Below are 21337 nucleotides of genomic sequence, written 5' to 3' on the forward strand. Positions count from 1 at the left end.
GAAAAGACAGTTTTGTAATCTATTGGTGGAGAAAAAGACATAACTAAAAATGTACACATTCTTGACTCAGCTACTTCGCCTATAGGAATAGCCTATAAGGAAATAGCAGCAAAGGGGCAAAAATGTATACACTATAGTTCATTGTAGGACTGGAAAAATAAAAATGTGTAAACATCTACAGAACTAATGGTTCACAATTTATGCTACAATACCTTGTAATATTATGTACCCATTAAGAAACATGAAGTTTAACTATAGGTCTTCACACAAATTCAATAAGATGAAGTAAAAAAAAAAAAAAGCAATTATAAAAAAGAAAACCACAAAAAAACCACATAATTGCTGAAAGAAATTAAAGATCTAGATGAATGAAAAGACATCCTGTGTTCATGAACTGGAAGACTTAATATTATTAAGATTGCAGTATTTTCCAAATTAACCTACAGACTCAACACAATGCTTTTTATTTATTTGACAGAGAGAGAGAGAGAGAGAGAGAGAGAGAGAGAGAGGGAGGAAGGAAAGTACAAGGAGAGGGAGCAGCAGAGGGAGAGGCAGAGGCAGGCTCTAATGCGGAGCTCGATGCCAGGACCCCAAGATCAAGACCTGAGACGAAGGCAGATACTTTACTGACTGAGACACCCAGGCACCTCACAGACTCAACACAATTCTTATCAAAATTCCAACTTCGTTTTTGCAGAAATGTGTAAGAAGGCCCTCAAATTCAGACAACATTGCAAGGGACTTCTGAATAAACAAAAACAAAACAAATAAAAACCCTTGAAAAAGAACACAGTTAGAGGACTGATACTTCCTGATTTGAAAACTTACTACAAAGCTACAATAAATGAAAACAGTATGGCATTAGGATAATCTTATAGATCAATGGAATAGAACTCAGAGTCCAGAAATAAACGTATATGTCTATGGTCAACTGATTTTCGTCAAAGGTGCCAAGATCATTCATGGGAAAGAATAGTCTCTTCAGCAAATGGTACTGTGAAGTTTTGAAGATGCTGCCCAAGGGAAAAAGCAGTTCTGGAAAAAGCGCGGGGGTGGGGAGTAGGGAGCAGCCTCCAGGAGTGACAGTTCTGACAAGAAGTCTCAGGGTTCCTGGGGCGCCTGGGTGGCACAGCGGTTAAGCGTCTGCCTTCGGCTCAGGGTGTGATCCCGGCATTATGGGATCGAGTCCCACATCAGGCTCCTCCGCTGTGAGCCTGCTTCTTCCTCTCCCGCTCCCCCTGCTTGTGTTCCCTCTCTCACTGGCTGTCTCTATCTCTGTCGAATAAATAAATAAAATCTTAAAAAGAAAAAAAAAAAAAAAGAAGTCTCAGGGTTCCAAAGGTGGTAGCAGACACATTAAGTGTGAAAAACATGGGAAAATCATGGGAGCTATGGAAAAGTTAAAATCTGGAGTGAGATTAAATAAAGTGGCTGCTCTTTATAGGGAAGATAAAGCGATGTGGGTTGGATGACCAGAGGTTTCATGATGGGACCATTTCAAAAAGCAGCACCTTTAAGTGGGCTGAATAAGCCTGTGTTTACAGACCCTCCAGTTAAGACAAACTTTGGCTATCGTATCATTACGAAGGGAGAAAATAAAAAAGTATAAAAAACTGGAGCAACAAAAAACAAAAAACAAATGGCGCTAGGACAACTGGATAATCACATGTTAAAGAATAAAGTTGAATCCTTACCTCAAAGCATATAAAAAAATACTCAAAATGATCAAAGACTTACATAAGAGCAAAACTATAAAACTCCCAAAATATAGGTGTATATCTTTGTGACCTTGGATTTGACCACAGATTCTTAGATATCAAATGCACAAGCAACAAAAGGAAAAATAAACTTCATAAAATTAGTAACTTTTGCTCATTAAAGGATACTACTGACGAAATGAAAAGATAATTCAAAGAATGGGAGAAAATATTTACAAACAGTATCTCTGATAAGGGTCTAATATCCCAAACACATAAAGAATAATTCAATAACAAAAAGACAAACCAATAAAAAAAAAAACAAACTTAGAACAGAAATTTCTCCAAAGAAGATACACAAATGGCCAAGAAACACATAAAAATGTGCTCAAAATCACTGATCATCAGGGAAATGCAAATCAAAACCACAAAGAGATACTACTTCATACCTATAAAGATGACTATAATTTTTTTTTAAAAAGGCAGAAAATAACAAATGTTGGTGAGGATGTGGGGAAGTTGGAATCCTCATACATTGCTAGTAGGAATATAAAATGATGAAGCTACTTTGGATAACGGTTTGGTGATTCCTCAAAAAGTTAAAACATAAAATTGCTTTATGACCCAGTAATTCCACTCCTAGGTAAAATGAAAAGAGGCATCCAAGCAAAAACTTACACACAAATGTTCACAGCAGCATTATTCATTGTAGCCAAATATTGAAACGAGCCAAATGTCCATCAACTGATGAATGGATAAACAAAATGTGGTATATCCACCCAACGGAACATTATTCAGCCATAAAAAGGAGTGAAATACTCATACATGTTAGAATATGGATGAACCTTGAAAATATTAGGCAAAGTGAAAGAAACAAGACACAAAGGCCACATACTGTATAATTCCACTTAAATGAAATGTCCAGAATAGGTACATCCATAGAACAGATCTATGCTTACCAAGGCCTGGGAAGAGGAGGGAATGAGGAGTGAGAAGTTAGTGGGTACAGGCTTTCTTTTTGGTGTGATGAAAATGTTCTGGAATTAGTGGTAGTGGCTGCATAACATTGTGAATGTACTAAAAGACAATGAATTAAATAGGTGAATTTAATCTCAACAACAATATGTATGTATGTATCTACGTGTGTGTGTGTGTATTTCTTTAAAAAATTTTTTAAAAATCCAAACATTAGTATATATATAAGTCATATAAAAGACCAAAAAGGACATAAAACAACTATGAACAGATACCTAACGGAGAAAATGAACTGGAAAATTTTTAATTTTAAAATGAAAAATTTTAATTAAAAATTTTTATTCTATAAATTATTTGGATTTTTTAAACATTAGCATCAACTCATACTTGCATTACTTTTACAGTCACAAAAAAGTTAAAAAAAAACAAAATAATGAAAAAGAAACTCAAGACAACAATTGTCACCAGGAAGGAATTCGTAAGTGTGGGAATTAAAATATTCATAAAATGGGAATTTAAAAAAACTGATTTTCTGCATTAGGTTGTAAAATCTTTTCCTATGGTTTTAAACAACCTTTGAATTCATCTGCTCAAAATAGCATAGGTATAGTTACAGTCTATTGGATGTCTACTGGTAAAGAATAACAACTCAACAATACTATAGAGATCCTTTAACATCAAAATATTTATGTTCCCTCTTTTGAGTACATACCTGTCTGGCTGATCCACTAGCCTGCCTTACTTTTTCTGCTACTCCTCCTAAAAGTTGTACAAGTTTTGTCTGCTTCAAAAGTTCTTCTCTGAGTCCTTTTCCTCCTACTGAGAGGAGAGCACCCAAAACCTGTTCGTATCGGGCTCCAAACTGTGCATCATGCAGGGCATCCTTGAGGAGCCTAATACAGCAAAATATTTAAGTCAGCCACTTTGGAATCCAGGAATTTATTTTAAGCTACATAAGCAAGTAAAAACTCATTATTATGGGGCTCTAACATGCCAAGTGTCTTTGCAATTAAGAGTTTTGTTATTTTGGGTTTTATTTCTGAGGACATAAAAATCTGGCTTCTTTGTACTAATGCCCTTAATAAAACATCTGGTATTGACAATAAGCAGTCTGAGTACACTGTTTGGACTTTCAGAGTACATCATCTCCATAAATACTAGGAATGGAAATAAATTACTTTAAAAAAGTTTAAATCTTACCAATATAAATTGTGTGCTATGTGTATATTTCCCAATGCCCTGGACAGAAGGAAGCGGACTAATGAACTGTTCAAGTAAATCTCGTATTTCAAAGCCTTCACATAAAGGAAAATAAGAATTACTAGTGGTTAAGCCCAAACTCATTAGGATAAAATTATCAAAAGAGAAACTATATAAAACAAGATGTAAGATAACACTGATAAAAATGAAACAGATGAATTAACTTAGGCCAAATTAATGAAATCAAGCAGAAAACTGTAGATTTGGGAATAATATTCATTAGTTAAGTTTAAATGGCTAGTAAAGAAAAACCAAAGAAAAACTCAAGTCTGGTTTGTTCTGAGAATCTAAAAATGTGAAAATTAAAAATCCAGGTACATATATATAATATTCAAGGGGACAGCTAACAATAGTGGAAAAAAATTCATACTACATCCAAATGTAAGGTACCTCAACATTCCACAAAAGTACTTTTAACCAAAACAGAATGGGAATCCTCTAGCAAGTTCCCTACTCATAAAAAAAGGGTGGGAGAGTAAGGTGGACAGGTAACCTAGTAAAGAACTCACCTGTACAAACTGTGGAAGAAGATCAGTTAGTTCATCATCACTTATAGCCTCAATCCACGTCACAGCTACGGACCTCACTTCCTGATCAGCAAATCTAGGGAAGTACACAAAAATCAAGATTTGATGGCGATTTCTTTCTAGTAAAGCTATATTTCCTGAAAACACGATCTTAATCTATACCTGACAAAGAATATTCAAATAGCTCTTTATTCAAAAGCAATGTGTCTCTTTCTTTCTTTGGAAGAAAAATCTTACTGTACTATGCAAATTCAACTTTAGGACTGTTCAGAAACCTTAAGCTTATGAAAATTTTGATCCACATCATAAAAATACAACAAATTACTCAAAATTTAGAACTCAAATCCCTCTTTAGGTTAGTTTTATTTTTTAATTTTTTAAAGATTTTATTAATTTGAGAGAGCGAGAGCCAGAGAGTGCAAGCAAGGAGAGAGAGCATAAGCAGAGTGAAGGGCAGGAGGAGAAGCAAGACTCCCCCCTGAGCAGGGAGTCTGACGTGGGGCTCCACCCAGGGACTCCAGGATCAGGACCTGAGCCAAAGGCCTAACCTACTGAGCCATTCAGGTGCCCCTTTAGGTTAGTTTTTAAGATTTTATTTATTTGACAGAGATAGAGACAGCCAGCGAGAGAGGGAACACAAGCAGGGGGAGTGGGAGAGGAAGAAGCAGGCTCATAGCAGAGGAGCCTGATGTGGGGCTCGATCCCACAATGCTGGGACCACGCCCTGAGCTGAAGGCAGACGCTTAACCGCTGTGCTACCCAGGCGCCCCGACATCTCTATTCTTTTTCTAATTTGTTTTTAAAAGTAAACTGTACACCCAACATGGGACTTGAACTCATGACACCCCCCCACACCCCAGATCAAGAGTCTCATGTTCTATTGAATGAGCCAGCCAGGCACCCCATGACATCTCCTTTTAATAACCCCAGCACAAAAAGTATGTTTGTAAAAATACACATTTACACATTTATATTGCACTGAATTGCTTTCATGTTAAAACAAAGGGAAGTACTCCTGCAACATAATATACCTTACTGGAAAAACTGACAACAATAAAATAGAGCAAGTACATTCAGTCATGGTTAACTTACTTTGAATCAAGTAGTTCCAACGCAGTCAGTGGGTGCAATGGAGACCACTGCTGAAGCAGTGAGTAAGTTTTGGCAAGATTAGCCCACTTCCAGTTTGGGGCACTTGCTAGTACTTTAGGAAGACAATTTGGGTGTTTGAGGCAATAATAGCGTTTCTCCCACAAAAAGGCTTTATCTTCTTTAGAAAGTCTGCATATATAACAATTAAATTACTTCTCAATGATATCATAATGACAGTTATAATCTCAATGATTAAAAATACAAAGAAGAAATTTATTCATTTTAGGACAGCCCACTTCTTGGTGGAATCATTAATACTAATTTGGAATAAAAAATGTATGTACAGCAAACACTACTAATTTACTCTAATTTGGGGGATAGAAAGAAATCATTCTGCCTTGATAAAAGTCTTAGTTATGAAAATGAAGGATAATTCAGTATAATAAAAATTTATTGAGCTCCAACCAGATGTCAAGCACTAGAAATCAGAGTTGAATAAGCAGAACCCACCCTAAGAGATAGCAAGGATTTCACCCATTTTATACAAGTAAAATCGAATGTCATGCAAAAAAAAAAAATGCTATTACATTTTAGAGGATGATTTTAGAAGATGAGTATATAGCTCAAATGAGGAACATTCAAAATAAGAAGTATTTGTCTGGGAGGCTCTAATTTAGTCTTAATGACAACTGTTTATGTGAAAGAAATATCCACTATTTTACTACCCATCCATTTTTGTGTATACATGACTGATGCATTCATGTCATGTGGAGTACTGAAAAAAAATTCAAATATTGCAAAAGGGTGCAGACTGAAGTCTCTCCTTCCAGTTCCCCTCCCAGTGACAACTGCCTAATAAGCTTGCATACCCTCCAGAGACAGTCTACTTGTATAGAAGCATATACATAGGTATGTGTAGTTTTTTTTATGTAAAAGTAACACACCACAGAAAATATTCGCCTTGCTCTCTTCATTTAACATCTTACTAATATTAGTACATATAGCTATAAGTTCATTCTTAATAGTTACATAATGCTCCATTGGATAAACGTACCATAATTTAACCTTTACTGATGGATACTCCCTTGTCACTTTTACAATAATCCAAATACCGCAATGAATATTCTTTCCTCCATAAGCAAATATAAAAGGTTTTCTCTAAGATATATAATTAAACAGAAATATAATCCTAGGTTACAGACTATGTACATTATGACCTTTAATGATTTTGCCAAATTGTTCTCCAAAAGCTCCTTAGCCAACAGTTTAATTCCCATTTTTCTGTATCCTCAACAACACTTTACGCGATGAGACATTTTAATTTTCAACGAAGTCATGTGTGTAAAATGTTATCTTGGAGTAATTTTCCTTTTCTTGATCACTGAGGGGTCAAACATCTTTTCAGATATTTAAAAGGCATTGTATTTCTTTTCCAAAAAATTATCTAGTCATATTCTTTGTCAATTACTAAGTTGTTGGTTTTTCTATTGATATGAAAAAGTTCTTTATATATTTTTTAAAAATCTACTGATATTTACTATAAATTTAGTTCTCAATGTTGTTTGCCTTTTGAAAGTTTGACTTGTACAAATTTTGAAAGTTTTATGTACTCATATGGTTTTTTAATAGAATTAAAAACAAAGAGAAAACTTTCCATACCAAGAAGATTACTATATCATGAACTAAATCAGGGCATTTAATAAACTATTAACTTGAGATTTACAATGTAAGAAATACCCAGGCAAAACAAAAATCAAAGGAGCATACCCAAGTGATGAGTCTCTATGAAGAATGTCAAGAAGTTTCCCTTTAGTATCATTCTTCAATGTTTCTAAGTTGTGTTGCTGTATAATGCTTCTGTCAACTTGAGGAGTAGTATAAATGACATCAAATGTAGGAGAAGGAAAATCAACCTTAAAAATTTAACAGAGTTTGATCAGATTGCAGCTAAATAGCCCACATATCTGACACAATAACTTATCTTTAAGAAAGCTGATTCTTAGCCATCAGGGTGACTATTAGATTGAATACTGAATTAATGCTTCTTGTCCTTTCACTGAAAGTGATTACCATCATTGGTAATTCTCAAAAGCACACATATTGCTTAGGATGGATACAAGTTCATTTTTTTGCTGTTTCTCAGAAATAGGAAATGGTTCATTAACATTTAAATCGAAGGTCCTAAGATCAAACAAAATCAATTAGGCTTTAGTTAACAATCCAAATCATGGAATACATATACATCTTAATAAGAAATTTCAACCTCCCCATGTATCAAGAAGTACCATTACCTGTAACACTATTCTTTCCATCACATACCCTTTTCTGGGTACTGTTCCGGGAACAGGATTTGTATGTGACGAAGTCCAAAGATACAGAAGCTTAGTTCCACATGTTAAAAACCTTCATGAATGTAGACAGAAGAATACTGTAGCTTTCATTTATTTTTGTAGTTTTCATTTTAAAAATTGCTTCAAAACTCACATCACACACACACACACACACACACACACCAAAAAACTCACTTCACATGGTAATTTGAAATGGTTATCCAAACATTTATTCTCCATTAGATAAAAAGAGTATCACCTTTAAGAACATACCAGAGTCATTAGCCATAGTATATTAATACTTCAGATAAATGTACTGAAGAGTGGGGATTGGGACAAAGGGAGGGGAGAATGAAATAATGTATCTTGGGAGGAATGGGGTTGAGGATAGAACACAAAAGGGTAAAGACTTGGAGTCACTTAAAAGCAACTTTTAAAAGAGATCAAGAGTTCAATGCTCTACTGACGGAGCTAGAGGGCATCCCCCACCCCGCCAAGCAACTTTTATAAATAGAAAGGTGAAGAACAGTCTTTAAAGATCATCTACAATGGAATACATCTCAAGGTAACAGTTTGGATTACGTAACTGCTCACTGACTTTCACCTTAAGAACAAACCACATGCCAAGGAAACCAATACCTACTTTGTAGCAAAACACTAATCGTTTCAGATGAGAAGTTGTATCTGTGCTCTAAACCAGAGGTCAGCAAGCCTTTCTGTAAAGGGTCAGATGGCAAATATTTTGGGCTTTTGGGTCAGACAATCTCTGTTGCAGACTCAACTCTGCTGTTATACTGCAAAAGTCGCCATGAACAATACATAAGTAAATGTGCGCTGTGTTCTAACAAAACTGTTATTTACAAAAAACAGGCAGTGTGCTGGAGTATGCTGACCCTTACCCTAGACCACCAATTTATGGTCTACTTAAAAACACTTATCAATAACACATTGATATATCTTTACACAGAATAAATTTCTGAAAAATAACGTGTGATATATAAAAGCAGGAAACTGTAAACTTCATCAAATTTTATTCAAACAGCAAATATCCTTTCCAAAACTAGACTCTAGTCTTAATGTTGTCTCTTGAAGGTTAACAGCCTTTAAATCTTCAACACATTGTATTCTTTTTCACATCCACCCTCACCCCCAACTAGATTTTAAGGCAAATTCTGATATTTCACCTGTAAATAATTTTATATCTCTCTAAACAAGAAACACTGTTTTACTTTAAAACAAGTACAACACCATTATCGCTCCTAAAATAATGAACAATAATTATTTAAAATCATCAGCTATCTAGTTAGTCCTCAAATTTCCCTGATTGTCTCACAAGTTTATTTACAGTTGGTTGTTCAAATAAAGATACAATCAACTTCCAACATTACTTTTGGTTGATGTTATTCTAAGTATATTTTAATTTAAGGGCCTAACTGCAGGCCCACCACCTGATTTTGTAAATAAACTTTTATCAGAACAAAGCCACACTCATTTATATATTGGCTATTGTTGCTTTTTGCCTTTGCTTTTGCATTTGTGACAGAGATTACAGTTAACCCTTGAATAACACCCTTGAACTGTGCAGGTCCATTTATATAAGGATTTTTTTGATACAATACTATAAATGTATTTTCTTCTATGACTTTAATAACATCTTCTTTTCTTACCCCACTGTATTATAAGCATACACTATGTAATACATCTTAATATACAAAATACGTGTTAATCGACCATGTGTTATCAATAAGGCTTCTGGTCAACACCAGGCTACTAGTTGAGTTTTTGGGGAATCAAAGTTATATTCAGGTTTTTGACCGCAGTAGGGGAGGGAAGGCACTACTAACCCCCGCGTTGTTCAAGAGTCGATTGTATTACGACCTGCAAAGCCTAAACTATTTCTATTTGGTCCTCTTTACAGAAAAATTTGCCGACTCTTATTTTTATCTATACATTCTTCCTCTCTCTTTTTTTTTTTTTATCTCCGCCATTCGTTGAAGAAACCAGGTCTTTTGTTTTAAGAATTTTCTATACCCTGGATTTTACTGATTGCATTCCTCTAGTGTCATTTAGGATGTCCCTTTATCTCCTACATTTTCGTGAAGTAGTTAAATCTAGAGGCTTGATCTGATTCAGTTTTACTTATCTCGCAAGAATATTAAATAAAGGTAGAACTGCATACTACTTCCTATTATATCAAATAAAGAGGCACACTGTTTGGTTACTCTTGGTGTGAAGATAATCAGTTTGTTTGGGCCCAGTCTATACTACTCATTATAATGTTCCAGAAAAGTTTATCACTTAATGGTTTTAAGCGAGCATTGATAATCACTACTTAAATCAATGGTTTTCAACCAAGAGTGATTTTGCCCCCATTGGACGTTTGGCAAGGTCTGGAGGCACTGTTGGTTAGTAACTAGGGGTGCTATTGGCAAATAGCGGGCAGAAGACAGGGATGCTGCCAAACATTCTACAATGCACAGGACAGTCTCCCACAGCAAAGAATGATCTGGCCCAAAATGTCAGTAGTGCCAAGACTGAGAAACGCTGGTCTTAATCTATTATTTCAGTAGGGGTTACAAAATTGTGATATTCTATCATTTCTTGAGCATTTATTAGCTGGAATTTTTCTATTAACTTTCTCACGTCAATTATTTGGTAACCCTGAAATACAACTGTAAAGGATAGGCAGGTTAAATGCTCGATTCTGTTTAAAAATAAGTTAAGAACTCATTTGTTATTGAGGCTGACTGAAATGCCTGTAAGTTTTTTAGCTTCCCTCTGAAAGTGACTTCATCAGGTTGTATGCAGTTTGCACCTTAAACATACACTATTTTTAAGATTTTATTTATTTGAGAGACAGAGTGAGTGAGAAAGAGAGAGAGAGAGAGCACACGAGCAGAGGGAGAAGCAGGCTCCCCTGCTGAACAGGAAGCCCAACGCGGGGCTCCATCTCAGTACCCTGGGATCATGACCTGAGCCACAGACACTTAATGGACTGAGCCAGCCAGGCACCCCAACATAAGTTATTTTGAAAAAGAATTTCAAGACCAGGATTTCTGATCACTATACTACAGTAAGTTAACTGAATTAAATCATTAACACTTTGTATTAATGTTTAAGCATCTTCCCTTTGAGTATTTCTTGAATAGTAAGATCTAACATTACGTATCTAGATCAATTGCACTACTCGGCAAAGTCTCAAGCTAAATGCCATCTGCTCGCTGTTTTAACAGCAGAGTGCTGGATATAAACTATTTGTCTAACAAAAGCCAACTGCCCTTCACCTTATGCTTTTGAATTTTTAGAGTGTTATATCATTTATCTAAAAAAACAAAACGAAACAAAAACCCATTTATTACATTTACTACTAGACAATAAAAGTGGCAAAAAGTGATGGTACTTCTCTAATGAAGCAGAGATCCCTGGTGCTTTCAAGAGCACGGTTTTCAGAACTGATTAATTTATTTAAAAGATTTTATTTATTTAAGAGAGTGAGCGAGAGAGCGGGAAAGAGCGTGAAGGAGCAGGGGGAGGGGCAGAGGAAGAAGGAGAAGCAGACTCCCCGCTGAGCAGGGAGCCTGAGGTAGGGCTTGATCCCAGAGCTCCCGGTTCATGACCTCAGATGAAGGCAGACACTCTACTGACTAAGCCACCCAGGTGCCCCAGAACTGACTTATTGATAAAAATTAATGTTAATGATGCAATTACATTTAATTTTCTCACATAACTGCTCCCTGACACTAATTTATCACAATTGAGGACACAATTTCCCTCCTTCACGTGGCCAATATTCTGTTTTAGAGTAATTACGGATTATATTTGCAAAAGATTCTCAATACTCATCTAATAACTTCAACTGCTTTTCTCTTGCCTTTGGTGGTTCAGAATTATTTCAGACATCAATAAAATTTGAGCCTACCTAAAGGTAGTGAATAAAAAATCTTATACTGCCTCCTCAAATGTGAGGAAAGTAACTAAAAGAGAAAAAATAAAGGAACAGATGCTATGTTTAAGTACATGGGAAAAGAACATTTCAAGAACAAAATTTGTGAAGTCACTGTATGATTTTAATAAATGATTACTAGAAAACCAAAGTGCATTTGCCATTTAAGAGGAAAAAGAAGAACTAGATTAGCAGAATTTTTTCATTCTTAATTTTTGTTTTATTGTAGGATAAATAGATGAGATTTAATAAAATCACTTCTCAAAATGTCCCACAGAATACAATGTTTCAAAACATATATTCCAGAACAAAAAAAAAGTACCATGGTATCAAATAAATTTGAGAATGGCAATTTAGGGTAATAAGAACACAGATCCTAAGGCCGGACTGCCTAGATTCAAATCCCAATTCTACTACTCATTAGCTAAGTGCCCTAGGACAAGTCAGTTCAGCTCACTGTACTTTGATTTCCCTCTCTGTATAAAGGAATAGTAACACCTGCCTTCATAGGGTTGGTGTAATATGTATACAGCACTCAGACTAATACCTAGTAAATACTATGTGTTTGTCATTACAGTAATACTGTTATTAAACACAATAGGCTTCTTGACTGCAGAACTTCAGAGATACTTTAATATGCTAATGTGCTATCACTCAGCAAACGTTACCAGGTACTGTATGAAACATATCTGGGGCTTATTCAATTGATAGATTTTTTTTTTTTCCATTTAGACAGACACTTGATAGTCTCATGGAACATACTACTTAAAACATTATTAAAATAGTCAACTGAAAGGCCAGATAGATTACACTACCCCAGTGGCTATTAGACACAAGATTCAAAAGGAATTCTTTTACCCCTAAGGAATCAGTAAGTTTTTGTACATATGTGAGACTTTTGGAAACAAAGGCCAGGGGCCCACAGCAGTAAGGGTAGATCACTCAGGTAAAAAGAAGGAAATAATGTGCAGTTGTAGACTCTGAAACTGGAGAAGAATGGGAAAAGTATCAGAAGAAGAAAAATGGGAGTGTTTCATTGGTATCAAGGAAATTTATAAGACCATGACTATTATGTCAATAACATAGTACTTTGCATAAATGACAGAGAGTGAACTGGCTGTTGCTTTTCTCCTGGAATAGTGAGTGGCAAACAATCCTCTAAATACCCAGACAGCTATGTTCAAACTATAGCAGAATCACTTTGCAGTTTCTTCTGATCTGTGTCTCTGAAATAACCTCCTTTTATCACACTGGAAAAATTGAGGTAGCTCATTATCTCATATACGTCCCCACCCTATTCTCTAGCCAATTTTGATGTTGAAGATGTGTCCACCACAGTAACTCACCATCACAACTCAGTAACACTTACCGTTTAAAGTCAAAAAGAGGTAAAGAAATTTTGCCCAAAGTTTCTGGCCCCTTTCTCTGCTTATTAGAATCAGGGGAACTTCCACTGCTCTGATTTAAAATTCCAAAAAGAGTAAGGTGAAGAAGTGATTCTAATGGCAATTGTGATATCTGGATGGGAAAAATGATTCTAAGGGGGGAAAAATGTATTAATAGAAAAAATAAATTAGATCAAATATGAAATTTAACTGTTTAATGAGACTGACAATTTTAGGTATTTTATTTGACTTATCAAAAAATCTTTAATCCCGAGTAACTTTTACTTAAGTAGCAAGGTTGGACAATATGTACTATAAAAAAATCTTAAATAAATTTCATTAAAATTTCAAATATGAAATATTTCTTAAAAATTTCTTAGTGGCTTTACTCAAGACCTCATAATGTCAATTTCTAGGCAAAATAACAGTAGTCACTTTTATTTCCTTTAGGAAAAACTAGGTGACTGTTCATGAGTATTTCTGATTCAGATATATATGTACATACACACAAGGAGACACATATGTTTACCATTTAAAAAATTTTTTTTAAGTCTGAAAGGATACATTGGGTCAAAAGTGGTCACTCTAAAGAGTCGTAAGATGGTAACTGTTCAAAATAAAATGACACCCTTTTTACCCATACATATTTTTTTGTACTATTGTTTTCAACGATGCGTTATTTTTGTAATTTTAAAAAAGAAAAATAGGGAAACAATAAATGCAGAATAAAAAAGTTCTGTAATTACACACCTAAATAGTGAAAGCATTCCCTTACTTTAAAAACAGTATTTTAAAAATATTAACAGTGAAAGTATCTTATACATGGATTTAGTTTTCTTATGTTAACAAGAGCTAGGCTTCATATATACAGTATTACAGAATAAATACTAAAGTAAGCAATGTTATAAAAACCATATTTCTATGGTCTGTATGTACAATTATATGTAAATTTATAGTTTTAACTTGACAAAAGCTTAAGAACAATTAATGGCATGTTTCTGTATTTTAACAATATGTAGATTTTTCAGAACAGTATTTCATATTTTTAAAGGAGAATTTGTCTCTTTCATAGAATATCTAGAAGAAACCTTAAGATGTAAGAATTTAATGGATTTTAATGGAAATTGTGATAAAAATGAAAACTAGGATGCATACATGGAAAAAAGTAACGAGGGCATACTGAAAAAATAAAAAGCCAAAACTTTCACTTACAGTTCATCCCACTTAATAAGATAGAAGAAATTCTTATAAGTGCCAACCTTCTTTGATTGAATAGGTTTAAAAAGATCCTTTCCATTGTGAGACAGGGAACATATCAAGTAGTATTTTTCATAACTGAGAAAAGAAAGACTTTTTAAATTTGATAATACAAATTTGTTAACTAAATTATTTGGTTACCATTCATTTGTATTTTTGGAAAACATCTGAAATCGAACTACTGCAAATTCTACAAAAATAAAGAAAATAAAGTATAGTAGAGGGAGTACAGAAGGAAACGTATATCCCCAAGTGCCAGACTAAGCGGGCCATGCTAGAAACTTTACCACAATTTTGTGCTGGTCAGTTAGTTACTAGCTTTAGATTTTAGTTGAATGGCACTGAAGAATTATTTCTAGGTAAATTCTTAGGAGAAAAAGTATAAACATTATCTTCCGTAGGTTCTATTTTCCTTTGCTAAGTAACTGAAATAGAGTCCATTAAGCATATTAATGGTGCACGGGCCTGACTTGCACTGAGCCAGTCTTTCTCATCTATTAGGATGCTTCCATCCATTGAATACATGCTGTTGTATTCTCATTAGACAGCAATGATTTAGCCCCTAATAGCCGCAAGTACAGAGCTGGTTAGATACCATCAGGCAATCTTGGCTAGGAGCCTCAGGTTCAATAAAACTGTATTCTCCTAGATTCTAACTTACTGCTAGGCTTACCGATTAACCATTTTGTTCATATATACAATCCATTAATCATTCGAAATATATTTTAAATCTGATCTCAATGGTTCACAAAACACCTCTAGCTAACTACTTGACTACTTTTCTCAACCTCATTCTATTTATCCCTCTTTTCTTCAGCATTTTACTTTCTTTCCATCTTAATTATCACTGCAGTTTTCTGTATTGTCTTCTACTGAGTATTTGCTTTCCTCATTAGTATCCCCAAATTTGTGTGTATATATGAATCTGTATGGAGGATGTGGAAGGTATTATCCAGTAACATTTAAAAGAATCAAATACCTTCACATAGCAGTAGTACCCACTTAAAGGCAAGTTCCACGAGGGCAGAGATTTTTTTTGTTGCCTTGTTTACTGCTGAATCCCTAATACGAAGAACACTGCCCAAAGATGGTATTCGGTAAATATTTATTGAATAATATATTACTTTCAAGTAATTATGTATTATATTAATCTAAAGCTCAATTTAAGCAGAATTTATGTTTGGTATCTCTTCACTAGTCTTTATTTTACTTTATAGAATTAAGTTAATATGGAACTATTTCATTAAAAATATTCAATTCAGACTTTTCAGTTTATATTAGTCATTTCATAAGCTGAAATTGGCAAGCTTTGTGGCATTTTCAAAAAAAAAAACAGAAAGGCGGGGCGCCTGGGTGGCACAGCGGTTAAGCGTCTGCCTTCGGCTCAGGGTGTGATCCCAGAGTTATGGGATCGAGCCCCACATCAGGCTCTTCTGCTATGAGCCTGCTTCTTCCTCTCCCACTCCCCCTGCTTGTGTTCCCTCTCTCACTGGCTGTCTCTATCTCTGTCAAATGAATAAATAAATAAAATCTTTAAAAAAAAAAACAAAGAGGAAAAACCCATATTAAAAATTCAATAGAAATATGCTCTTGCAGACTTCAAAGCCTAGCAATCAGTAAATTGTAAACTACTAAAGAGGGGGGAAAATGTGCTAAAGCCTAGTGCCATAACACTGTTTCAAATGACCCTAGTTCTAAAGGAAAGGCTGAAAAACAGTAGTCATAAATTGACTAATTTAATTAGTATTTGCCTTTATAAGTTTAAACATATATTTTCCCGCCCTTTTTGCATGTAGTGTGATATTTTTTTATTGCAACAGCTTCAAACATCTCTGCAATTTTTATGAAAACCACAAAGGTATCTGGTGATTGCTGTATCATCCACTTAAATATTACGAGAACAGTGGATGGTTGACATTTTATGGAATTAGAACAGCTTCTGGGTAAAGCTGTACATATTCTGTTTTAAACAGCTACTTACTTTGATACCCAATTACTTGAAATTCCATGTGCAGCAAAAATTGTAAACTGAAGCTGTTCTGTTGTTGTCCATGCTTCCTTGATGTTCCTATTACTTTGGGCACAGTTTGCAGGACTCCTACCACAATTTGCATGGAGTCTGAGAAGATCATAAATTGCTGCAGTTAATTGGTCCATGCTTATTTGAACAGGATTTTCAGGATTCAGTGATCCTAGATTTAAAGAAATTGTTAATATAATTCCCTGAAAAATCAACAATTATTGCTATAGTTTAAAGAACTTAAAGACATACCACTAGACGAACTCTTGCTAGTACCTCCTTCTCCAGAGAGTGAAGTCACCTGCACACACACATACAAATTAGTTAGAAAATTGCCTATGATGTATTGAATTAAAGGTAAAAATTAAATTAAATGCTATATCAGGAAACCTCCCAGAAGTTTCTGCAGAATAAAACAAAATAAAAATGCAAAAAGAAAGTGAAAACCCCAAACCAAATACAGATGATTTTTAGTTAACAAGAAAATCAGAATAACCGAAAATTAGTGCACAATACAGAAACTCAACAAAATCTGCCTCATTAAATCAGTCTAGTAATTAAGATTTGAAAACCAAAAGTGATAAATACACTAATATGATACTTTATATTCAATTAGTTGCTTTACTATTAGTATAAGAATATCTTTGGGGAGCCTGGGTGGCTCAGTTGGGTAAGCATCTGCCTTCAGCTCAGGTCATGATCCCAGTGTCTTGGGACTGAGCCCCACATTGGGCTCTGCTCAGCAAGAAGCCTGCTTCTCCCTCTCCCTCTGCCAGCTGCTCCCCCTGCTTGTGCTCTCTCTCTCTGTCAAATAAATAAAAAATCTTAAAATGGGGCACCTGGATGGCGCAGTTGGTTGAGTGTCTGACTTGGCTGTGGCTCAGGTTGTGATCTTAGGGTCGTTGAGACTGAGCCCTGCATCGGGCTCTGCACTCAGTGTGGAGTTGGCTTGGAATTCTCTCTCCCTCTTCTGCCTCTCCCTGCCTCTCTCTCCCTCTCCAAAAAAAAAAAAAAAAAAAAGAGACCCAAATTTCTAACACCATATAGATAGGCTCTCTGTGAGATGAATGGATAAAGCTATCTCTTAGATATCTGTTGAAAGGTATACCATCAATATAACATTTCCTTCCTTTTAATTTATTGTGTCACTATTAGTGAGGCTTCTGGGTATTTTCAAGAGGAAGAGATATTGCCAAAAAAGAACTTCTCCCATGGGCAGTCATGGACATTTCCATCCAGAAGGACAAATGGTAACTATTACCACACAGGTTTTGAAGCTCAGTGTCCACCTTGAACCCTCCAGCCAACTCGTTTATGCCACAATTCCTCCTCCACACATAAAAGGTTCACAGTTTGACAATATTAACCCTCACAAAGCTCTTCCAAAGCAGTCTTAGGAATTCCCAACTTTGCCAAATTAGTGACCAAATCAACTCAAAAGTGATAGGCAAGGTTAAAATGGTTAACACTTTGTCTGGAAGAAGCAAAAATCTCCTAGTTTAAGTGATATTCACTGAAATACATATTTGCATTTAACAAAATGCTAATTACCAAAAGAATACTCACATCAGCACTTTTACTCCTCGGAAGATTAACTGCTCTCTTTAGCTTCTTTACTGATTCTGTAATGGCAAGAGTCTCTACACCATCTAAAGCGCTACAGATTTTTCTTACAGCTTTAATTACTTGATCTACTGCTCGGTGCTGGTTCTTTAAAAATAAAAAGTAAAATAAACATAAGTGTGTAGAATTTAAAGGATGTGTTTCAGAGATAAAGTCAGAAACTAGACATTTTAGATGCTTAAGAACAGATATCCTTTGCTCTTTTGTGATGAAAAAGAAACAAGATAACCTTTTCAATTATCTACATTATTTTGAATAGGAAAAATTGATTTTTCACTTTGTCTGATACAATTATTCAAAAGCAAATGCCATTAATTTCATATTAGAATAATAAATTAACAAATTACTAGGTCATTAAAAAAACTGGGGTTATTTTTTACTCTCATTTGGGATTAAGTTCCACATTAAAAATACCAATCCTGCCTGCCAAAAATCTGGTATCAAAAACCAAGTTCTTCAGAGGTTGGTCACATACTAATGGGCAACAGTTATGAGACATAAGTCAACTTTTAAGCATTGTTTATATCTGTACAACCATCACTTTTTAAGTTTTGTCTGATGGAAAACCTTCCTTGAGGACAATCCCTACATAGTATTTAACCATAGTTAATTTCACCACGATTCAAAAGTACACATGTACAAATATATTATAAAATCATTTACCAGATAAGAATATTTAAAAAGTATATATCTCATTAAGAAACATTCTTACACAATGAATTCATCAAATATTTATGCCAAACTTATATGCCAAGTACTGTTAGAACTTAGTACTGTACCATCCCTTAAAAATTTAAACTTTTCCACCCCTGAGGCTTGGCAACCATAAACTAAATTCTCCCTGTACCTTCATGCTTAGTAAAACCACCTCATTTTCTCAAAGACACAATTACCCTCCAGTCCTCAGGACCTGACAATCTGTTTTCCCGCTCCCCATTTTTGCTTACATAATTTATATTTCTGCTTACTTTTACTTCTACACCTTCATGCAAAAACCGTTCCAGTTTTGAGGCTCAGGTCATTCTCCTATACTATTCCCCATCATTTTTTATGTGCCAGTTGTCAATTTATTGTCTACCAATTCCAAATCCACCCTTCCTTGCTCTAATTTGTGATACTGAAGCTAGACCTATGAACATTCTCCTTCACCAGCTGACCCAATGTTAGATTTTGTCAGTAGAGGGCACTGAAGGGACATTCATGCAAAAGCAGCATGCCGCCACTTCTCATCAGGGTTCTAGTCCTCCATTTTTTACTTCAGCATTGGAACCCGAAATCCTTGAAGCTCCAGCTGCAAACCCCCCCCCCGCCACGGTCTCCCAATCTAACAACTCTATCAAGTTTCTTTGCTATAGGCAACCTATGTGGTCCTGTGATAGCCAAACCCTCTTAGAAGAGGCTGGATTTCAGCCTGAGGTTAGGTTCTATTTTAAGTCCTTAGAATTCCTTCACTATTCATTGTTCCTCAACCTAGAGTTGACAGCTGTTTTTTTCATACCTATTTCTTCTGGACCCCTCAGAGCATGACTGGCAAACTTTTTAAAGGCCAGGGAGTAAATGTTTTAGGATTTGTGGGCCACACAGTCTCTGTCACAATTCAATTCTGCTATTATGGTATAAAACAGATACAGATAATACATGAACCAATAAACACAGCTGTGTTCTAATAAACCTTTATTCAAAAAAATAGGCAATAGGCCAGATTTAGCATTCAAGCCATAATATGCCAAACCCTGCTTTGGAATCCTCTTTTACCCTTTATAAGAATTAACTACCTTTTACTAATTAATGACTCTTTAAATTTCCCTGTTATACTACTGTATTTTGTGTCTTCTAAGTTGGCCTCTGATGGCCTGATCTGCCTTATAATTGACATGTGGTCATTTCCCTCACAGTACGATCTATTTTTGGTCTGGATATTCACCTGACTTTCTACCCTATATCCTATAATAAGCCTCAGTTATATAAATGTCCATGTAAAAAATTCATAGCATCTTCAACCCTAAAACTATACCCTATTAGAATCTTAACTACAGTATCATACTCTGTTCACAACCTCCTTTGTTCCCACACATTCATTCTGACTAAATGCAATCCTTGAGCTCAGATTCTATTCTCTGCTTCTTCTATCAGGTAGCTGAATACTTTCAAAGAAAATCTCAGAGCTGTACAGATTCAACATTCCTTAATTTCAGCAGGAACCTGCAGGCCACTTAATATTCCTTTTACTTGGGGCGCCTGGGTGGCTCAGCTGTTAAGCGTCTGCCTTCGGCTCAGGTCATGATCCCAGTGTCCTGGGATCGAGCCCCGCATTGGGATCCCTGCTAAGCGGGAAGCCTGCTTCCCCCTCTCGCACTCCCCTTGCTTGTGTTCCCTTTCTCGCTCTGTCAAATAAATAAATAAAATCTTTAAAAAAAAATTCCTTTTACTTGTTCTTGGTCAGTTTTCTTTCCCATTCTTCTTAGAATATGAAGCAAAACCATTATTCCTTGGCTCAAAACTTTTGCTGCTACCCTAACTTCATTTTAGTAAAATAAATTAACACCTTATCTCTAGAAAATTAAGGCCAGCAGGAATCAAAACTTCTGCAACTTCCTGACCTCCCCTAAAACCTAAATTAAAATGTACATTGACAGAAAGACTTATTCGTGAATGTTTATAGCAGCATTACTCATAATAACCAAAAACTAAACTGTGAAAATGTCCATTATTTGGTGATAAACAAAATATGGTATATCCATACAATGGAAGTATTTAGCAATAAAAAAAAGTAACAAACCGTGGATACACACTACAACTTATATACAACATGGACAGAGCTTAAAAACAGTACGGTATATGAAAAAAAAAATCAGATGTAAAAGATTCCACAGGGTATGATTCCATTTACATGAAATCTCCATTAAAGGCAAATCTATCAAGACAGGAACCAGATCAGGTGTTATCTGGGGGTGGGTCTGGGAATGGGGAATGACTGCAAAGTAGCAAATGGAAACTTCTGGAAGTGATGAAAACTTTCTAAAGAACTACACTGTGGAATAATTATACAACTCTATGCATTTACTAAAAGAAATCATTGAATTATATACATCCATTGGATACATTTTATGGTATATAAATTATATCACAATAAAGTTGTAAAAAGATGTGGGTAATAAATGATAGTCACTATTTTAATAATTTTATTTTTTAGTCACTATTTTAGTTAAGACGGCCATGAAGACA

General features: G+C 35.2%; 1 protein-coding gene across 4 annotated transcripts in view; it reads right to left on the minus strand.

The window, feature by feature from the left end:
• Window positions 1-21337, minus strand: part of PIK3C2A (phosphatidylinositol-4-phosphate 3-kinase catalytic subunit type 2 alpha) — a 97407-nt gene that overhangs the window by 23542 nt on the left and 52528 nt on the right. For 3 of the 4 annotated variants that reach the window (XM_002925145.4, XM_034645835.1, XM_034645837.1), the window contains exons 9-19: window positions 18056-18199; window positions 16742-16790; window positions 16451-16661; window positions 14425-14547; window positions 13197-13364; window positions 7846-7957; window positions 7322-7467; window positions 5555-5743; window positions 4445-4538; window positions 3876-3970; window positions 3388-3568 (exon numbers count right to left, since the gene is read on the minus strand). In XM_002925145.4, the coding sequence (XP_002925191.1) occupies window positions 3388-3568; window positions 3876-3970; window positions 4445-4538; window positions 5555-5743; window positions 7322-7467; window positions 7846-7957; window positions 13197-13364; window positions 14425-14547; window positions 16451-16661; window positions 16742-16790; window positions 18056-18199 (1512 nt within the window). The remainder of the gene's footprint in view (window positions 1-3387; window positions 3569-3875; window positions 3971-4444; window positions 4539-5554; window positions 5744-7321; window positions 7468-7845; window positions 7958-13196; window positions 13365-14424; window positions 14548-16450; window positions 16662-16741; window positions 16791-18055; window positions 18200-21337) is intronic. The other variant, XM_034645836.1, reaches the window with a different exon arrangement.

Source organism: Ailuropoda melanoleuca, chromosome 16 (genome assembly GCF_002007445.2).
Source record: "Ailuropoda melanoleuca isolate Jingjing chromosome 16, ASM200744v2, whole genome shotgun sequence".
In the NCBI taxonomy this organism is placed as follows: domain Eukaryota; kingdom Metazoa; phylum Chordata; class Mammalia; order Carnivora; family Ursidae; genus Ailuropoda; species Ailuropoda melanoleuca.